The sequence below is a fragment of the Patagioenas fasciata genome, chromosome 4 (assembly GCF_037038585.1).
Source record: "Patagioenas fasciata isolate bPatFas1 chromosome 4, bPatFas1.hap1, whole genome shotgun sequence".
NCBI classification, from domain to species: Eukaryota; Metazoa; Chordata; class Aves; order Columbiformes; family Columbidae; genus Patagioenas; species Patagioenas fasciata.
This window is the reverse complement of record NC_092523.1, coordinates 61,319,551-61,342,188: the sequence shown is the minus strand read 5'-3', so window position 1 is coordinate 61,342,188 and position 22,638 is coordinate 61,319,551. Positions and strand designations below refer to the sequence as shown.

The window sequence follows — 22,638 nt, the reverse complement described above, 5'->3', positions numbered from 1 at the left end:
CAGAACTAAACTTCAAAAATGCAAAGTTTGCTTAACCTATATTAACTTTTAATTAGAACAGAATATATTCTTTTGCATAATACAGCCTACCAAAACAGTCAGTATTGGGGAATTCCCCAAATTTACTCATACTTTAAATAATTAAAAATGCATATGCCTTAAAAAGAAGAGTCTTATAAAAGTATATCAAAGGATACTTTTTGAAAGACTGTTCAGTTAATAAAGAAAAACTTCTCTTTACGCCTATGAACTTCTGAATTTTAATCTTTCTACTTGAAGGATCTAAGGATTTCAGCAGTTACGGGGAAGTTTCCAGATACTTTTCTCAACCAGCTTTTAGAGGCATTACGACCAAAACGGTCATAAAATCTTAAATCAATTACTAAATTGGAGCAATATGCCATTATTTTCCTTTGCTGAGAACCCAAAGGAGCTTAAGCAGGTTCAGCGAGGTGTCTCCTCTGGAGCATAAACTGTGGTCCTGTTGTAGGAAACTCAAGATCATTGTTACTTTTAAGATAACAATGTTAATTTACATGGCTAACTAGTACCTGACAAGTCATATTCTGAGTGCTGTAGGTCAAGCAATCTCTAATGTGAATGAGGTTGGGGGGAAATGGGAACAGTGTTTGTCCCTTCCTTATCCCTTTTTTTGCACCCTTGTCACTTGTTACTCTCTTACCTTTCTCACCTGCACAAGATACAATAGAGGTAAGCCCACAAAAAATTCACAGAAAAAAATCCACACTACTGGAATTAACATACTTGATTCTTACTTCAGAAGTAGTCAACATACATTTTCAACCCTGCCCTTCCTTTTTTGTCATAACAGAGTAAAGTGAGTAATACTAATTAGTGGTAATATTTTAAATAAAATTAATATTTCATATATGTCATATTTGTTAAGTTTATCTATGCGTCTGCACAATCACAAACTGATATTCAGCAACAATGGAGTTCAAATACTAAAACACTGTCAAAGGAGTGCTACTCTCCTTCAGGTGCAATTAAAAATAGCCATCTCTTATGATCAGCTTATTACTCTGAAGACACCAGCATTCACAGAGCATTTCTGCTTTAAAGATGAGCAGGTGTTCAACCACATGTCTGATGCATAAAGCTCTTCTCAAAAATTCAGTAATTACCACCACCAATTCCTGCTGTATATAGTATCAACACCACCCTTTGCCCTGGCTCACTTCTCATTTAGACTTATTTACCTATTTAATGGAGGTATCCAGATGCAGAAGATCTCACTATGATGGTAAATCACATAGAAGCGTTGTGAGAGATACTGAGAGAACAATCTTGACCTTCTGTCCAATTTTTAAGGCATGTTTGCATAGATGCATGTAAATACACACTGAAATGGCCGCCACATCACTTGCTCCTCACACTGTTGTCTCAAGGACGGTGGAAGTTGCTAGAAAGTGGTTTAACTAATCTTCTTCTAGAATACAAGTGTATTAGGCTACACTTCAGCAGAGTTAATCAGAATTAACATCTCATTATGATCCGATCTGGTGAATGCAAAACAGCCCATGAAGACAGTCTGGCAAGTTGTAGCTAGAGCCCATGGCTTCCATGGGTCTTGAAGGTGGCCTGGCCCAAAGGTCAGCACTATCTGTGGCCTTCAAATCCCACCATCTAAAACAGGCAGGTCTGAATCTTTCAAGGAAAAACAAAACAAAAAGAAAATAAAACACAAACTATCTTTTCTCCCCATCTGTGTTTACTTCAGTTTTACAAAACATCTCACTCAAATTCTACTCCTCCATTTGTAAACGTTTCCTTATTTATTTGACTAGAAAGTGTTCCTATTCCCGGGAGGGGAAGTGCTTTTCAGTCTTTTTAAAATTTGAAATTGAAAAGGTCATTCACAACACAGAATGCTGAAGATATATTAATGCAAGGCAATGAATCAAAAAGAATGAGAATATCTGACTCTAAAAATTTCTAAAATTTAACTTCCTTTAAACCACTACCAAAACGTAGCATTTTTCCCTTGACATTGTTCTTCAATTCATACTTTAGTATGTCTTTTATGATTCTGAACAGCATAACAGCCAGCAATACATCAAAATGAAAGCTGCATTTCAGATATTCCATTTCCCTATTTTACAAGCTACAACAATATTACTTAATAGGCAAGAGCTGGCTTCCTTCAACAGTCTTCTATTCACTTTGGATAGAAAAACAAACTCCTGCACAAGTAGAACATCTCAATATTTACAGTTTTGGAGCTCCTGCATAACTGGAAAGAAATGAGAAGGAGCCAGCAATGTTTTAGAACAATACTTCATCGAGGACATATTTCACACTGTTCCACATTTCACTGGCGGTTCTGAGGAGGTAAAAAAAAAAAAGCAGCTTCTTTCAAAAACAATATTTAGTGATTCCCCTTGGAGGGAACTTTAAGCAATAAAGTTCACATACAACACTCAATACCAGACTTTGTGGGGGTTTTTTAGCTGCACAGCTCTAAAAATCACTTCCAGCACCAACAGTATATGCTCTTATGTTTAACCAAGCACAGTTTTAGCATATTTTAAAAGCAGACAGCAACATTTTAGCTCTCCCATAGAAATGAAAAGAGGCACGGAAAGTAAAATTCAAGAATGTTAAGCTGTAACCACGAAGATTCCATCATTACACCATTCCACCAAAAGGGTATTTTGACCTCGCTGGCAGGTTTCAGTGTATATCTACAGGACTGTCCCAGAAGACAGCAGTCATAGTTTAGGTAGCATCCGGGGAAAACAACTTTAACCTTCTTTTGGGGATGGGAACTCCTTGCTGACAAGAAGCAAGAAGACACAGGTAAGAATAACCACCTTAAAGGGGTGAAATGTAGAATTCAGTGCAAAACTGCCTTGTCTTTAGTGGTCTCTTCCACAAAGCAGGGAGACAGGGGTACCTGAAGAAATAAGCACATTATAGCAGGGTCACCTGGACAATCCTGACTTGTGATATGCAGGGAGAGATGAAGCAAAGACCAGAGAGCATCTACTAGAAGATCATGGAAGTACAGTTTGCATTTCCTTAATCAGAATTTCTAGAATACATAAGCTGACTTCCGTTGAGAACTTATTTTACCCTGCAGGTTTACACACAAATCACATTGCTTTCAGGTTACATTCAACACCATATTCAGGCAACAATGTTTAAAATGTGCAACTGTCTGGTTTAGGAATACAACTGAAGTGATCACTGTCAAGTTTCTCTCAACTTCGAGCTTTACACTCTAAAATAAACACCTTCTAAAAGGAATGTGAGAATAATGCATATAATCAAAAACAGTAAGCAATTCAGAAATCAAGTAGTAAATTACAGTTCCACCTCATCCTCAATTTATCCATTTTGTACAAATTAAAACATACTCAAAACCTCTTTCGAAAAAGGATTAGAATCACATTTCTCTATTCAACAAAAAAGCATTTGTATAGAATACTGTAGAATGCAGTTGAAAACATTCAAGTTCGCTTGGCTGTATGCAAAGGATTCCCTGTTATTTAGAAGTGACAGCTACAGAAATCACTCTGAAGAATATTCAGATTTTGAGTTTCAGAAGATAACAAAATTGTCTGCATTAACAGGTCAGACACATATCTAACTTATTTCCAGCACCAAGCAGAAAGAAACCAAAGACATTTCCCTCCCAAAAGCAGCCTGAACAAAGTTTTCAAAAGCAAAAATAGCAATGCAGAGGTTAAAAGCATGAATTGGTCACAGATTTAGACAAATACATATTTGAATCTGCTATGGGCTAGGGGTCTGGGAAGCATAGGCACTGGAAAAATCAGTCTCTATATGAACAAAATTTAAAAATAAAATAAATAAAAATAAAATGGGAAAGAGGGGATTTCTGTCCATGACACTCCCGTTCCCGCTCTCATGCTGCTTTAAGTGTAAGAGATCTTCATGTTCATTCAACCTGGCTGAACACCAAAATAGCACACCACTGAAAAAAACAGGGACATGTTGTTGAATAAGATGTGAAAACTCATCCTAGCCTTTTGCTAGAAATTTTATCAGGGCAGGAGTGAGGCGGGCACAGGGGAATGTGATCAATTCTTCCACAAGGTAGAGAGAGACCCGTCTGTCCCAATAGAGAAATTCAGAATATTTTGGGTGTGAACTTACTCGAAAGACCCCATGTGGCCCCACGGCATGGAAAAGGATTCAGATTAAAACTACAAACAGGAAAATAAATACAATACACCATAGGACCAGAATGGGAAGAAACATCATTAAAATGCTTCTCTACAGGATAAACACCCAGTTTTGGTGCTCACTGCCATATTCGGAAGCTTTACTTAACTCCATGGGTCCAATGCAGCCAGATCATATAAAATACAAGTTGTGGACAAACAGCCCCACACATCTTTGAGAGTTATTATAGGTTTAACATTATATCAATGTATGTATTATAATAGGCTACAGCAAATAAACAGGTTGGTAAGTACCTGTATCATCATGTCATGGGAAAATTGTTCAGGTGAAATACAAAGCCTTCGTGTCTGTCCTTGAGAAACACATAGAATCATACGTTAGGTTATGGTTGGAATCGATGATCCTGAGGGTCTCTTCCAACCAAAATGATTCTAACCCTAGCACTAAACCATGTCCCTAAGAACCTCGTCTAAATGCCTTTTAAACACCTCCAGCATTAGTGACTCCACCACTTCCCTGGGCAGCCTGTTCCAATATCTGACAATCCCTTCTGTGAAAAATTTTTTCCTAATATCCAATTTAAACCTCCCCTAGGGCAACTTGGGGCCATTTCCTCTTGTCCTATCACTTGCTACTTGGGAGAACAGACCAACACCCTCCATGCTACAACCTCTTTTCAGGTAGCTGTAGAGAGCTACAAGGTCTCCCCTCAGCCTCCTTTTCTCCAGGCTAAACAGCCCAGATCCCTCAGCCACTCCTCCTCAGACTTGTGCTCCAGGCCCCTCACCAGCTTCGTCACCCTCTGCACTCTCTCTGGTATTTCAATGTCCTTATTACGATGAGGGGTCCAAAACTAAACACATTTTAATCCAAATTCAAATCAAGATCTTAGATGTCTTGTGCCATTTCTGGCACTGTTGGCTAACCAATGGTTTTTGTTAAAGTTTTTGGAACACCTAAAACAGTCATGCATTCAGTTTTTGTTAAGTATGCAAAAAAAAAAAAAAAGCGCCTCTATTTTTTTTTCTACCCTCATTTTTCTCTACTAGGACTGAAAACCTTTATTTTCCTACTCTAGAAAATGAATTATTAGTTCTGTTAACAGTATTATATTTTTCTGAACAGTTTGCCAAAAAATATCAATAGATGAATAACATTATTTAAAAAAAAAAAAACAATGGAAGAGTAGATCAGCTTTAATTTTAAGTAAAATTACTTACAGTGAAGCAGTTTATTAATGGTCAAACTGTGAACAAGCATCAGGCTGAAACTCAAAAGAAAAGTCTGTTATATCAGGAAACAGCAGTATGAGTTCTGTTGCCCAGACTAGATCAAGGACTACCAGTTAAGTCCATGAGCTCTGGCTTCAGCCATGGAAGTCCAAGCCATGAAGGGAACCCAAGTCAGATGGTGAGCAATCCAGAGAACAAGATTTTTGTGCTACCACTTGTCCACATGCACACCAAAAGAGAACCAAAAATAATAAGACAAACCTCAAAAAAACAGCAAAGCCCTGCATCTTTGCAGATTCCCAGGGGTAGAATCCTGCTCAGATGCTTTTTCTCCTCCCCCAGCTTCAGAGTTTCCGCAAGTGGTGGAAAGCTCTACTGACAAAACTTGTGCCAGAGTAGAAAGGGTAGAAGACTGGGGTCTTCACATGTTCCATAACATAGAAGGATGAGAAATCCATAACTTCCTTCCACAGGTCTTACATTTCTGAGTCTGTGACACTATTTGAATATGTATTGTCATTTCAAGATTATCAATTTTAAAATCAGTACAATTTTGCAAATCAAAATCCTATATCCACTACTTGTGGCTTAGCAGGTGGGGGGGAACCAAACTGAAAACCAAGAAAAGCTTTGTACTTTAATTGGGAAGATGAGAAGGTGAAAAACAGTATTTTCTTCCTTTTTTAAAATCTGCCAGATGAAAATTAGCATACTTGTGTTGCATTTCTTAAGAATAATCCTTCTTTCTCTGAAGAGAATAGTTTAATGAAAATCATTTTTATTTCAGAAACTAGCAACATGTCAAATAAAAGCAAACCAAATAAAAATTTATCTTCTCTCCAGGCCATAGACTGCATAAGTTCTCAAGCAAAGGCTATCAAGCTTCCTTACAAAGGTCAAACGTCAGTGCCATTTAAACCCTCTGATTATTATTAATAGCCTACAACTTAGCCCACGGTGCCTTTACTATAATGTACCAGCATTTCCCAGCATTAACTCGCAGTGTGAGTGAGGACATGTCAATGCAGCAGCCAACCAGGTGAGGGCTCAGCTGGCTGCCCAGCAAGAGCGCACCAGCTCGGTGAGGACCAGGCTGTCACAGAGATGCTGCTGCCATGTCAAGACAGTCACCTACGCTTATGTCCACACAAGCTCCACATGTACCTTTGGATTGCAGCACGGACAGAGAATCACCACTTTTCAGGTTTTTATTGGCACAGATTTAATTCCCCACAGGCAATTCTCCCAACTCAAGATCATTTAGCATTCCAAGTAATTGTGTAAAGTGTTCAGCATTAACATATAAAAACATACTCTTGCTCCTTCTATTCACATCTTTTTGAACAGGCTAGATAAACACCTCCATTTTAATAGTAACTGTTCAAATGTTACTTATTTTTTTGCCACAGGAATCCTGTTTGTGTTCTAGTTTCTCAGCACAGTGCTCAATCCTAAAATTACTTCAAAACATTAATATTATAACTTATAGAATGGAGTAGAGTCTTTCTTTTTCCACTTGCAAGTTAACTGGAACTGTGAGAAAGAAGTGCAGAACAGCTTGTTCCAGCCAGTACCAGAAAAAGTCTCAGATCCTGCCTTGCTAATTCATCACACTGTGATGACTGGTGACTGCAAAAAGAAAGATCCCATGAAAAAACACAGCAAGGACCCATACCTTAAAACCATTTAAAAAATATAAGATGTGTTTTTAAAGTTTTCAGCGAGGCTTGCAGGATCAATTAGAAGACTTCACCTGCACATATGTCCACATCATGGATTAGAAGAGAATGACAGGCAGGAAAAAAAAACCATCAGGGAACACAGAAGTTCTTGTCAGGAGCTTGACAGATGTTGCTGTGGTCATTAAAGAGAAATGCAGAAGAAGTCAGAAATATTCTAAACAATAACTTGGCTTCTGGTAACTGCCATGCGTCCAGCATTCCAGACATAAGTCTTAACTCCCTAAAAGTTTAAAAGTCAGTATAAAATGTTCCAAAAGAAGAATACAGAGCCAGTGCATGCAGCAAAAAAAGGAGGATACATCCAGAAAAACCTATGCCACCCTAATGCTCTTCCTCCCCTTTTTATTCTGCCTCTTCAGCCACTTTCACTTAAAACAAACCAACCCCCACACATTTCCTTACTGCTAACATATCTCAAAGAATTAATAAGCTTGTGAACAAACTTCGGAGTTGCTTGAGATGGCTGCACAAAAATGGCTACTAAAATAGTGCTGAGCAGAGTAGAATCTACCAAAGCTCTGATAAAACCCAGACCAAGTAACACCAACTACTCACACTGATAAAAAATCTTGTTTGTTCCTCAAATACAGAAAACCTCATCAGTAAAAACGGATCATACACTCTTTATGTAAAATCCATTCTAAAATGCCAAATGTTGGCCTCTTAATGAAACTCATTATGCCCGTGGACTACACTGACATTCATCTTCAAAATGTCCCATTAGAGTTTAAGTTTGTTTATTTAACCTTCCTATGTATCCAGGAGATATGCATAAAATCAAAGACTGTGTCAGCAAAAAGCAGTTCCACCTACTGATTTTGTAATGGCGGTATGTTCCTGGTTATTTTAGGAAAAGGGGGGAACTTTTTTTTAAAAGGAACCAGTGATGTTTTTTTCTTCCTTTCACCTCAACTTTGTAACACATCAACAAGCCACCATCATCAAAATAACTCCTGCAAAAACGGAGATGGAGTGAACAGCTGCTGACTCATCATAACCACTGACAAATCTGCTCAACAAATTATTAGCACTCCATCACATAACCCCTGATACAAAGAAATCAAACCACCTGAGGCTGGTAGGACTTCAGAGCTTGCCACTCAGGTATCTTGCTGTAGTAATACCTGCAAATGCACTTAACAGAAATAGAATTCATTGTCTTCCTCTAAAGAGTTGCTCCATTAGCACTAGAGTGTTAGGCTATGATAAAAAGGAGATATCACTGGCAATGCTGAGGCTTATCTTCTCTCATAGGAATACTTCAGAATGTTCTTATATTACAAAAGCTTTTATACCCTTCTGAAACAGTACATGGATATCCATTTTCATTTCACAAGCTTTTGTGTTCCACACCTGTTCTATTCTTTACAAATATTGCTCTAAAGGAAAGGTCAATGGCAAAAGTCTACGGATACACTCAGTATCAGGCAGACTTTTCAAATGGTCAAGATGAGCCAAAATCTAAAAACTTGAGGAGGCCAAGAACAAACAGAACACCAGATGCATGTAACAACCCCACACACACACACACACCCCAACACACCACCACAATAAAAAACAACACAGAAAAAAGAAAATCACACCAGACACACACAAAATTACCTAAAAAAAAAAAGCATAACTTCAGATACAGACTGTTTTTCCCACCTTTCACTTCTGAACTTCTATTAGGTAGCTACAATAAAGCTCAAAGTATCATCAAATGCAAGTTTTCAATTAATCCAGGTAACATTTTCAGTTAAAAAACAGTGTTCAACTTACCCTAAAAAACTAACTTCAAGTCAGGTAAAGATCCTGGTCAATCCTTGCCTGTGATTAGTGTTACCCATCTTCTACGAGCAGGCACATAATAGTAGATTTTAAATCTTTGTATGAAAGAATCCCTTTGTACTGGACAAATCGGTAGAAATTTGTCCTGGTTTTGTTAAGAACAAGACCAGTTGTCTTTTAGTAAATTTTCTTTTCAGCTAAGTTCTTCTGAGTACCTTCTGAGCAACTGCATGTTTTTTGACACATTGTGCTCTGAAGCTGATAAGGGTCATCAATAGAATGCAGAAGAGCTCCACGTTTAGATTTACTGCTATAGTAACCAAGGATTCTGATAAAATTTCACCAGCTTCACTGCAAGAAGGGTGCATTTGCAAGAGGGGCAGACAGAACATGTGACTAAAACCGACCAACTAAGTATTCCATCCCATACATGTCATACACCCTATAAAAGTGGGTGATCAGGAGGGTATCACTCTCTTCAACCATGCCCGGCATCTGAAGAGGACCCTGCCTGTTGTCCCTACGATCCAAGGCCTGGTTCCAGACCCTGCAACCCTAATCCAGTTCCTGTTTACTGCAAAGTCCTGCCCAGGACTTTCACGTGCCTGCCCTGCAGCCACTGGAGTGACACCAACACCACATGGGGCAATCCTGTGCTATTCGGGGAAACTCAAGATTGGTTTTGTATATTTTGTATTATTTTCTCTATTTATGAGTAGCATGAGTAAAGCATTTTAAAACTGCTTTTTTTTCCAGCTTGCAAGCCTGTCTTCCTTTTCCTCCTATTCAGCTTTCCTATGGAGGGAGGGCAGGGGGTTAACAGAGAGTATCTGCCATGGCTTATTGTTGCCCTGCAGTAAATTTTGACAAAATTATAATACAGAATAAAATAAGTTATAAATATAAAATAATAGCAATGTAAAGAGTTAACAGGTTTTGTAGAAAAAGTCACAAGTCACAAACATGTTAGGGTTATCTGAAGCATTGGTATAGTATTCATTAACTTCAAAAAAAGTTTTACAAGGTCCTTCACCAATTGTTTGGAAAAATTACACTGTCAAGTCATAAATGGCAGATGTCTTGCATTAATAAATATCCAGGAACAAGGATGTGTATAGTGAGGTGGTAACATTTCCTCATGCCAACAAGAGAGCCTCAAACCTAAAACTGAAGGCAAAGCTGTAGGTTCTCAGCATACTCACCTAGTGATAAAATATAAGTAAAATTCAGTGCTGGCAAGCGCAAACTTGTCACATTTGGCATAACACACAACCATTTCTATAACACGGGACTAAAAATTTGGCTGTCACCACTCCGGAAATACATTCTGGTGGCACTGTGGAGAATTCAGCTCAGTTCTCAGGGCTGGTCAGAGAAATAAAAGAGGGTAGTAAATAGTAGTGCTTAGTGAAGACATAGAAAGAAAAGGCATTGTTTGGTCTGTAACAGCCATTAGTAGCTGCTGACAAGCCAAATGTGAGGCTAGAAAAGCACTACAGTCTTTTTGATAAATTAGAAGTACTTGACTTACTCAGGAAAAAGAAGGGAAAAAAACCACACACACCACACAAAACACACAGACACCAAAACAAACAACCCACACACAAAACAAACTCATTAAGTCTCAAAAGTGAGAGATGGGTATAAAAACCAGCATTCTCCTCTTTGACACAGCCAGCCAGCCATGGAAGCACAACCACCTTTTGCCACTATTTAGCTGATCTCTTTCCCTCTTCTTCCCACCACCTTTCTAAAACACCTTTTTGTCCCAGTGTGACCAGGACCTTGTCCTTATCACACTCATCCCCATACAGATACCAAGATGACACACAGAAGTCACCCCTCACCCCTACCACAACCATGCCAGGATACCTGGGCTACAGTGAAGCCCTCAAGAGCAGGAAAACAGCCCCTCCCTGAAGCACTTTTCAGCAGCCACAGCCCATCCTAAGTCAACCCAGTTCAAATGGACAGAAGAGAAAGGGTGTGAGCAGAACAAAACAACCCTTTATGCTTCAGTTCCCAAAGAGGCAAAGAACACAGCAGAGATCAGGCTGCTCTTAAACTTGAGAGCCACTGCAGTAGCAAGCACTATGAACAACAACAAAAAGAACTAGTTAGGATCACCTGGGTTGCAATTCAAAGAACAGCACCCTAACGTATGCATATGTATTGCACAGCTCCTCTCCTCTCTTCTGCTAAACATAGACTTCCTTAATGAGTATACATTGAGGCAAGCACAGACCAGCCAGAACATCTTTGATGGTACAAGGGGCTCTACCCATGAATTCCTTGGGCTGGCTGGCATCAATCACTTTGCAGCTGCAAGACGACTCGAGCTGTACATATCCTCCTCTGGCTTCTCTCCTCCTCTCATCATCTTACTCATAAAAGACTAAATCAAGGTTAATCAGCAGCCCCTGGCTTCAAAATCCTGCTTCAGGCCAAAAATAAAAGCAAGTTTTGCCCTCAGTGAATTACTTCAGTAGAGTGTTTTTTCTTCGGATTAGTTACCATTAGCATAAGATGTTCCTTCGGCTGGTAACCTAAAACTATTATCTGAAGAGATTACTGCTGCCATCTACTGACAACTTCCATTATAAACAAAATACAAAACAATTCAAACAGAGATTATATTCTAACATTAAACAAGTGATTCAATAGAAAAGCCCAGCATGCACAAACTGGCAGGCAGGCTACATCATCCATCCAATAGGATAATGGAGTATAAATAATACTCCATATCAAGCACAGACCCCTTTCAGTGAAGGGGGAGTTTAGCAACAGTATCCTGACTAACTGGTTCACTGCCTTACACAGAAGAAAAGTGATACATCCCATTGTTTAGGGGGATGAGGTTTTGTTTGGTTGGTTTGTTTTTTAAATAAAAGGTGAGGGTTTCATCCTTTGACTACTAGTCAGTACTAAAGAAGTGTAGGCATAATATTTCAAAGATCCATCTTGAACTTACTTTGACATTTTCTCTTAGGAATAATAGCCCAGTTCAGACTAACATAATCAAAAGTGCCAGTTCTGTGCTTGGTTTGATAAGGTTTTATCTTCCTGAGGGGCTCTTCATTGAAATGTATTGTGAAGTCAAATGGTTTCACAAACCAAGCAGCTCTTCCAGCTACAGTCAGTATCACCAATATGGTAATTTGTACTACAAACCACAAAACATTGCCATGATTCTCTTCAGTGTAGATTCACAAACTGAAGCAGGAGTTGTCACTCAGTGTAGCATGTTAATCCACTGGTATCACTGGTATTCTTCCATCCCTGGGTTTCTTTCCTGTGTTAAGGGCTTATATTCAATGAGACAATTGCCAAGTATTTCAGTTGCAGCCTACTCATCTAGAGACTGCTACACCTTATCCACTCAGCACTTGAGTTTCAAAGCTTTTTTATTTCCAATATAGCTATCAGGTCTCCTCTTACCAAAACCAGCTATAAGAGTCATGTCTAAAAGCTGCTGTAGCTTGCATGGCAAAAAATGTCATCCAAGTCTCCCAGAATAGCTATGGAATATAATACAGTTCTGCTCCCACAAACATAGATCAAATAGTGAATGCCTGCTCAGCCCCAGGAGTCTCTCTGCAGCCATGGGTGAAGCTGCCCAACAAAAACATCGGCCAGAGGCACACTCTTTGAGAACCACCACAGGGTTCACTGCAGCACCAAACAGCAAGAGCCAGTGAATCAAGACAGACTACAGACTGAACACGGATGCTATATAACTTTGGTAAATAGAGTTATCTACACAACCACCTGTTCTAAACAAGACTGGTGCTTGATTACTGCCAGTTGTGTAATAGTAGCATATACAATTCCGTATATTATGCACAATTGCTGCAGGAACAGCAGAGAACACAAACAACTACTAAAAAAAAAATCTAGCTAATTCCCTTAGATAACACTTAAAAATTGAGTTATTTACTCAGATTGTATGATTCTACATATCACCACAGCAGATCAAGGACCACAGGACCCTATGACATTCTGCACTGGATAGACACAGAACATAGATGTTAAACCACAAGAAAGCCTGAGAGTTTATACATCACAGACATACAAGCCAACAGCAGCCTACATGGGAGCAAATTAACACAAAAAAAAAAAAGCATTATCATTGTGAACTTCTTGTAAGCATCAGAGCAAAGAAGATTTGTAAAGGCAGAACTTAAAGGAAGATAATGAGATTATACTTCTTGGTGTCTTGTTTTATTACTTCCTTGTTGGTCTCATGGATTGAGGAAAGAAGGCACTGGGTGCTGGAAACAGCTCAGGTTCAGAAGAACTTTAAATGAAGAACTGGACACTGGGGTCTTCACAGTGAAAACAAACATCTTACAAAAAGAAGGACACAAGAGTCAGATGCAGAGTGAAGTTTAAGAGTCAAAAAAAGTGCCTAGGAAAGCTATTTTTGCAAGAGCTCTAATGGATATAACTAAATCTCATCTTTCCCAAGATAAGGAGAATGATGTTTCAGAAAATTAAATGCAAAATAAGATTTCCTCAGTCCAAAGTCTCAGGTGATATAGACCACTCTTTCCATCTCTCTATTAAAAAGAATCTGCCAAACACAGACATAACCAGAACATGAATACTCAGAAACACATTTCTGCTGAAAGCAATGCTAAAAATGGTATGAGTAGCAGGAAGAGAAGAGATATTCACTGCAGCCATCAGAAGAAACAGGAGGAAAAACTTGACAGAAAAGATTAAGCAGCTGTTTCTCACTGAAACTGAATTCATGGCTAAATGCACAGGAAGAGGTCTCTGAAAGGCAAGATTAAAGCACATTTTGGACAAACAGGTATTGAGACAGATCTAGATGCAATTTAAAGCTGCATGTTTTTCAGTGCTAAGTTACATTTTTCTCATATATGCTTCACCCTCTACGTACAGCACATGACACATCCCCCCAAAAAAATAAAGTTGAAGGAAGAAGTTGAAAATGACCAGGAGAAAATAGAGTCGCAGTCAGAGGGAGAGCCAGCATTGGCAGCAGCAGACAGTTGTACGAACAAGAGATGCTTCCTAGCTCTTGTTCAGAAGAGGTTATTCAAAGGAGATCAGTAAAAGCCTTTTCTGTGGACTGCAAGGGATCGCAACAGGGCTGGGGAGGATGCTAGGATGGAAATGCCATGGCAACACTGTAAACAAAGTAGTAATAGACTTCACATATCAAAGGGAGTCATAGGCACAGCTGGGGAAGTAGGCAAGTCAAGGACAGGCACGAAAAATGAAGGATTAAAGGATGCTTATGCTATGAAAAAGCAAGAGGCAAGAAAGACATTATGGAACAAGTTAAGCAAGAGATGAAAGCAAACACAGAAGAAAGCCAGGAGACAGAATGGAATTATGAAAGCCAGCACAGGTGATAAGAAAGGTCTGCCTCCCACAGCAGTGGAAGTGAAGGGAGGGTTTCCCTATCTAGAAGCAGGAAGGAGAAGCAGCAAGATAAATGAGGGAATCCAAGAGGACAGAGAGGCAGTAGGGCTTGCCAGGATCCTGTTAAGCTGGGAAAAGAGATATGAAGTCTTTTACTTCATAGTAAAAATTGGAGCAAATAATTATTCTCATTACTCAATGGTTATAAATTGCATTTTCAAGTACTGTTGGACAGTAGACTGCAACAACAGTCATCGCATAGACCTCAATGGTACTACACAGACTTCTCAATAACAAAAGCTCCATGTGCCCTTGCTACCCCAAGAAGACATGGAGTTCTGGTGTTGCTGGGCTTGCAGTGGTCTGCAGGACTCCTAAAATATATGGGTCTGAGTCAGGTCCACAACCGCTTTGGAGAAACAGCTACCAAGGAAATCAAGAATTAAGCTTGTCTATTATAGTTAATGTTTTGCCCCAACTACTCCAGACAACTTCATGCTCCTCACATTATCTCTTCATGACTAGCGTGAAGACAGCAGCTTCCTCCCTCCTAACCCTATGCTGGCATTATGTACATCACATTTAGGGCAGTTTTAGGGCCAGGGTTTAAAGCATTTGATTAGCAGAGAGTTCTCTGTGTAGCATTCTTCAATTCAATACAGCTAAACACATCAAGAAATCTTGAATTAAGGCATGCAAACAAATCAGCATCCTAAAATGTCTTTAGGTGCAACCCAACTGATTGTTTAAAAATAGGCTCAGTATAAGTGAGGGACTTTAAACATATACAAGATATCTCACTGACATGAATGCAAGACCTACAGTTACCGGACACAAAGCCTTACTAAGTCTGTATGACAACATACCTTCTTCTCAACACAAACAAATGAAAGTTATTAACTGAACACTGCCCGATATTTAATTTATGTCTATACACATATGGTTATAGACATATAAAAACCTCATTGCAATAGCAAGAGGACATCATCTCAGTCCAGTGCAAGCAGAAGTCACGTGCAAGGTCGTGGCTGAGAATGCTCAGAAACACACTAAGACTTTTGAGCCACAGAAGAGGGAATACAGCTTCCAGATCTGCCTGTGCTGCAGTTTTGTCACTTTCTATTTCCTCCTCTATTTACCACACTTCCTACTGTAAATCAAAATCTTACAAACACAAGGCAAAATACACGTTTCACTGAAAATTACTGAGGGAATATTACAGACACAGATTCACTTACCCGCTTCTCAGTTTAAAGACACTGCAAAACATGGTCATAACCAATGTCATACATGTAGTATTTAGCCAAAAAACACGTCAGCAATGACATTCAATACCAAAGCAACGCTACACAGTGCGGCAACACTTATTCTGGCTGCTCAGACCTTGAAGTGATGCAGAGCATGTTCCAGAAAATTGAAATCACTGCTGAAAAATGGCTTATAAAAAGTACATCCTTAGCTAGAAGAGATACTTTTATTTCAACATGCCCTGGAGACATCACTGACTTAGAGACTGCTAAGCCACATACGTAGAGAAAACCTCATAGTCCAGCAGATCAGAAAAGGCACCACAGCTTCCATAGAAACAAAGAAATCTCATTCTGTAAGAACATTTAAAACATAACAAATTGGAAGAAAATAATAAAGCCATATAGCTATGCTGAAAATACATGGTGTGTGCCTGCCTGAACGCAGAGAAGATTCACTGATACATTCTCACATTTTTATGGCAGAACTTACAAACAACTATGCCATCATAACCTGAACAATATTTTCCAGCTGCATTACAATGTAATTCACATAAGAACCTCAGAAGTATGTCATTATTCTATTATTTCTACCTTGCATGTGGCTCTCTGGTTGATGAGTCAACCTAAAAATCTTACTTTAAGACTCTTCTGTCAACTGTTAATAATACATTACACTTGTGATAAATGCTGTAACAAGATAACTTATGTTAAGCATTCCACAAACATTGCAAGAGAGCTCATGATTGTTGACAACATAACCATTTAGATTTGCTCATTAATCTTGTCTGCAAAGTCTTAAGCCCAACAACACATTTGGTTTAAGGAAAGGTAATTTATTACAGATCAGCCTCAAAATATTCACCACCTTTTCCTTGATCCTCTCTGGCATTAGGTGTACTATAGCACTCCAATATACACCTGTGTAGTTTAGTCTGCCATTTCCTCAACATAAATCCCTTGGGTTTAGGTGGTTAGGAAACAAGCATATAGATTCACAACAGTAGGAATGCGCCACACAACTTGCTACCACAACACAGTTTAGATTAGAGGAAAAAAAACACAGGTTCATAATTTTGTGTGTGAAATATGACTGCTAATTTAAGATACTTTCAGCAATCATAACAGCTTTTTTTAAATATGGTCATCCATATAAGTAAAATTATTTCCTTCTACATTATAGTTTTGAAAGATTGATACATCATTAAAGTCTTAAAAGGTAACTTCTCACACACAGAGCAGCATGAGTTTATTGAACCAGTGAATGGACAAACTGACCTAATAGATCAGAATGGTTACTCCTACAGGATCATTAAACCACAAACTAAGAAAAATTCACGCAATAGACACTAGTGACACTCCTAAAGAATCCACTACGGACTACTGATCAAAAATCCACTTTTGAATAAATTGCTAAATTCATATTCAAAAAAAGTATGAATGCAAGAGTGTTTACTCAATAGAACATAACAGACTCTCTGGAGCCATTACCAAGATGCAAAAACATAACCATACTTTTTAGTCTATGTCTTTTTACATACAGATCGCAAAGAAATCTACAAAACTGGCTAAGTGTCTGAATTACTATTTGAGAATATTAGTATAAGGGAAAACGAACCGCAGGTGGGTTAGGTAGTTTGTTTCTTTACTTTAGCAGCAATCACTGCAAATTCACACATACAGAGCAAATAATAAAACCAACTAAAAACAGAGCACTGAACTGGCTTCAGGATTAAAACAGATTGAAAAAGGTTAACATAATCTGTTTACTTCTTTCTTGGAAATCAAAAGAACAGAAAATTATTCTGAAGGACCTATGAACAGAAAGCAAAGGAAATGACACAGTATGACAACATTTTACATGTTCTTAAAAAAAAACATCATCACATACACATCCCACAAGAAGAAACTAACGCTATAAATTCTGGTCTGTAATTAAAAATGAAACCAGTACACAATACTGCTAATCTAAAGTCCTCTCTTATGCCAATGAAAAAGGCACAAAAGTATGTAATATTTACATGCATTAGCAATTGTTGTCCATCAATCTTCACTCCTGCTTCCCACTCACATGAGTTCTGCAGTAAAGTACCTCCCAGGCTGGAACTGGGGAGAATCTAAGTCAGGAGTGTCAAACTCATTTTCACCAGGGGCCACAGCACACTCATGTTTGCCTTCAAAGGGCCAAATGTAATTTTAGGACCGCATAAATGTAGGAGTAGTTACATTTATATCATCCTGATATTACACTTGGTCCTCTGAAGGCAACTGCGAGGCTGAGGTGGCCCCCAATGAAAATGAGTTTGACACCCCTGCTGTAAGTAAATAACCCACATATTTCAGGCAAGACACACATTGCTTTCTAGTTCTAAATCCTAACTGTTTTGAAAACACTACATGATAATACTGCTTTTAAGTATTTTGGACTAGGATCTGTAAGAATTGCTCCAAGATCAGCATGTTGTCAAACTTTCATCTGAAAGGCCGGTTGCAGACACTCAGTTCCCCAGCCCACTCACACTAACCACAGCTCTAGGCAGTAGAGTTTCAAAACTACTGTGGTGGGCTTTGTGTTTGTTTTGCAATAGTGGTGTTGGTTTGGTTTTGTATTAGTATACTGGCAAACTACATGCCCAAAATTCAAACTATTATTTCCTATGTCAAGCATTTCTAGATTCAGATTTCTAAAAAGAGATAAGGAAAAAATACAGAGTACACTCTTCTGTCCTCACAGCACACAAATTGCTTTGGTTTCACTTAGTATGTCTACAAATTGCAACCTTTGAAACAGGGATTTGAGATTCAAGAGAGATCAGTCTTTGTCAGAGAAGCCATCCTTCAAAGTACCCGACAGATGAAGCCTCTGAAAATGGCCATTTCACAAATTCCTAGGATATAAGCTGACTAAGAAGTCTAATATTATATAGTTTAATCTATTGTTAGTCACTGCCTTTTAATCACTCAGTGGTCTTTGTACTGAGCCTAGTAGGTTGTGACATTTTAAAACTGAGCACCCACTATATCTCGCCTTGGTTTCAGTGACCAGTCATTGGGTGATAATCATTTAAATTTGTCCAACTTGAGCTTCCAAGTTTCTCTTGTTGTGACCTGCCTAGTTAAAGACACTTTTCGAAAATATTTTGACATTAATCAACTCACCAATCAGTCCTCTCTTCTATAATTCGAAATTTGTCAAATCTCTTGGTTCCTTCCATAAATTGTGCAAATTTTGAAAACCTGTTTAAACAATGTAGCCAGAATGAGATGCAGTTTTCTGGCAGTGACCTAGACAGAAATTGGAAACACCCATGTATATTTTTAACTGGTTCAGTCAAACCACAACATCTCAAGGGGAATTCCATGTGTTTATTGCAAGCCTAAATCATTTCAGTAACAAGCCATTAATTCTCTCCATTGAGAGTAGAGAAACGCCTTTTCAAAAGGGTTGGATATTAAGAGCACTGCATGAATGCCTCATCCTCCAAGTATCTCAAAAAAGAACTTTGCATTTGAACAGGCTGAGTGGACCTAGCTGGACCAGCAAATCAGCCAACCCAGAGATTGCCACATGTTCCTCATTCCATCCACCTGCCCCTCATCTACGCATTTAAAAATACCCCTCACAAAAGAACACCACACACCACGTGACCCCAAGTAACCCACACTAATGCCTCTAGTTTAGTCTGGCTCCAGAAATTTATAGATTTAAACCAATGGCTACATTTGATTTCAGTAAAACTCTCCTACTCGTCACAGTTGCAAAGTTGATCAAAATATTTCCCGAAACTGTTTTAGAAAAATGACAGAGGCTCCCATGAAGATAGGACATGTGGAAGAACACTGAACAGAAAAGAGTAGTTTGAAACTCAAGGCTCTTTACTAAAAATAGCTTCTGCAAGTCATACAGGAGAATAGCAATACATGCAACAAAAGGGTGTCCATGAGCTTGGTTCTATCTACATAAAACTTGCTGGTCCTTTTACCATCCAAGGGAACACAGCCATATGAAACTCAAGCCAGAGAAATTTTTACGTCATACTGTCTCATTTTGTTTGCATACATACAGAAATCTATCACATGCTCCTGAACAGTGCTTTGAAAGCAAATACTGCTTTAAAAGTATGCCATATGTTCACATTCATAACTATATTAAAATAAACCACTATATCATACTGAAAAATCTTTCAAACAGAATATGCAATCTGTCAAGCAGTACTATCATTTCCATTCAACTGTTGATCCATACAGTATAAAAATATCTGAGGAGTCAACTATAAAATACTTACTGCTGGAGAGGGTCCAGCGTAGGGCAACAAAGATGATTAAGGGAGTGGAGCACCTCCCTTATGAAGAAAGGCTGAGGGAGCTGGGTCTCTTTAGTTCGGAGAACAGGAGACTGAGAGGTGGCCTTATTAATGTTTATAAATATATAAAGGGTGAGTGTCATGAGGATGGAGCCAGGCTCTTCTCGGTGGCAAACAATGGTAGGACAAGGGGTAATGGGATCAAGCTGGAACATTAGAGATTCCACTTAAATTTGAGAAAAAACTTCTCAGTGAGGGTGAGGGAGCACTGGAACAGGCTGCCCAGGGAGGTTGTGGAGCCTCCCACTCTGGAGACATTCAAAATCCGCCTGGACACATTCCTGTGTAACCTCATCTGGGTGTTCCTGCTCCAGCAGGGGGATTGGACTGGATGATCTTTTGAGGTCCCTTCCAATCCCTAACATACTGTGATACTGTTAACAGATAAGTTTCTCAAGCTTCACACTACTTCCTATTCCTTACAATCCACTGCTATTTTAAGGCAACTACAGAAGCAATGTTCATAATATCAGACAGAAAGGATAAGAAAAAGTGCAATTCCATGCTTAATGCTTGTTCATTCCAGAGGATAAGTGGCCTCAACTCCTAATAAAGCCTCCATTATTCCACTGGATTGGTGAGGTAATTCTGGATTTAGACAGATGTATGTTATGAGGAGAACCTGGCCATAGACTATATGATTCAGCTGAAGGAAGTTGATATCATGAAGAATAGCTAGTGCCATAGAAAGCAAACAATGGATTTTTTTTTCATCTCCACTATTCTAATAATAGTGGGGTTTTTTTGTCCCTAAAAGCACAATGCCAATAGCTATCATGAAAAAGGATTACTCAGGTTCTTAAAGATTAGACTAACACATGAGGAAAAGCAGTAGGAAAATGAATTACCTTATTTTTCATTAGAAAAAGCAGATTTCCTTTCAGCCGGCACCATCTCTCTCTCGGTTCTGTATGCAAAGAAAAAAATTAATAAGAACAACCTTTTGTCTTCATATACTAAATGCTTCTTAAAGAAGATGCATTAGCTATAAAGGTCAGGGAAAACAAAAAAACACACATTAACCAAAAAAAGCCAGCATCACTCAGCAGCTGCCTATGTACAACATGCTGTTAAATGCCAAATAACTTCCCAGAAGGTTTCTTCTACCCTGCAGCCGAGAGAAGTGGTGACTGCAGCACACACTCCTGTGTTTTCTCTGCTTTTCTCCCTTTTCCTCACATGGGAGCAGAAACAGCCACTTTAGCAAGGAATGGCTTTTGCTTCCTTGACTTTGAGATGAAAGATAATCCTTGTTAAGACACAAAAACATTTACTATTGCACTTCCATTAGAACACGCTAATCTGAATTTGCAATATTCAGAAAATAAAAAGTAAGCAAATAAGACCCAAATATTTATAGTCACTTTGCTATTACTATTTTACTACACTTTTTAGAAGTGCTTAACCAATGGGAATAACAACATATTTGCATGTATAGATGTGGGTATGTAATCAAACTTTTAAGAACAGAGAATGTTTCAGAATTTCCCTGTGGACTTGTGCGGAAAAAAAACAAAAATACTTTAAAAAGTTATTCTTCCCAAACTAGCCATTTTTTAAATTGCAGCATTTAAAAAAAAAAAAAAAGCACTTGTACATATATATCCATAGGTACAGATGCAGACATAAACATGTTTATGTCTATAATAGGTAATATGTATCTCACATACACACACACACAATCTCTTCAGACAAACCCTATTTTTTAGGAGAACAAGGAACATTCTTACAAAAGTTATATTTTTTTTTGTATTTTTGAGACAGTAGCCAACCTCAAATTGCCAGGGAGCTGCAAGAACAGCTGTACCCTAAGGTCATGTTATTCCACAGCTCTCTGTTTGGACTCTTGTACTTCCCTCAAAGCCGACCACCACTAGAGACACAATATTGACCAGGGGGGTGCCTTGTTATTGTAAATAAATAAATAACATTTTCTTCTACTCTTGATAACTTCAATTAAGACATTCCAATAGGCAGCATTTGAAAACAGTTTTTCACCCACTAGAAAGTGGAAGGTTTACACAGGGATTTAAAATAACTCTCTTATAATTCATGGTTTTTTTCAGAAAACAAACTGAAGTTCCTGGCTCCTTCCAGACCTACTGAAGAAAAGAATGTGATATAAATTGATGTACATCCACCAACAGAAATCTAAACACAGTTATCAGACTTGAGTATGGTGTTTTACAGTAGAAGTACAGGACTCCGCTGAGACTAAATTCCATCCTTCAGAACCCCACGGGCATCAGAAGAAAGGAATCCCAACACAGTCACACCACAGATTTTTCTAATAAAAGGTATTCTAACATTGAATTGGGAAAGTCTCTACTATGTAACTGAAAAGTAAGTAAATCGAAAGATCAGTCGGATTAATGACAAGTCTACCAGTGGATGGTATGTAGTGACCCAAATGCCCTGAGAGCAGTCTCCTTTCTCTCGAGGGTCATAACCTGACTGCTAGGAGCCAGAAAGAGTTACTGGGCAATAGGAACAACCTATACATGCAGAGTTTCTTCAACACTTTCTTAGAACCCCTCACCACTGCCCATGCCAGAGACAGTCCTTGATACTGAGCTAGAGGAATGTTTGGTCTGTCTCTGGTCAACCTAAAGTTCTTAGCCGCAATAACAGCATTCAACATATTCTTAAAGGAAGGAAAATCCAAGACATTCTCAAACATGTCAGATATTCACTGGATGGGGCCTGATATGCTGCC

The 22,638-nt window shown here is 38.6% G+C and overlaps 1 protein-coding gene across 11 annotated transcripts in view; it reads right to left on the bottom strand.

Moving 5' to 3' along the window:
• Window positions 1-22,638, bottom strand: part of INPP4B (inositol polyphosphate-4-phosphatase type II B) — a 428,243-nt gene that overhangs the window by 366,037 nt on the left and 39,568 nt on the right. For 9 of the 11 annotated variants that reach the window (XR_011738872.1, XR_011738873.1, XM_065836253.2 and 6 more), the window contains one exon: window positions 20,771-20,829. The exons of the other annotated variants lie outside the window; for them this stretch is intronic. Coding sequence is in view for 7 of the 9 variants with exons in the window: in XM_065836253.2 (XP_065692325.2) it covers window positions 20,771-20,829 (59 nt within the window). In the remaining 2 variants the exon portion in view is untranslated. The remainder of the gene's footprint in view (window positions 1-20,770; window positions 20,830-22,638) is intronic. 11 annotated transcript variants of the gene reach the window in all.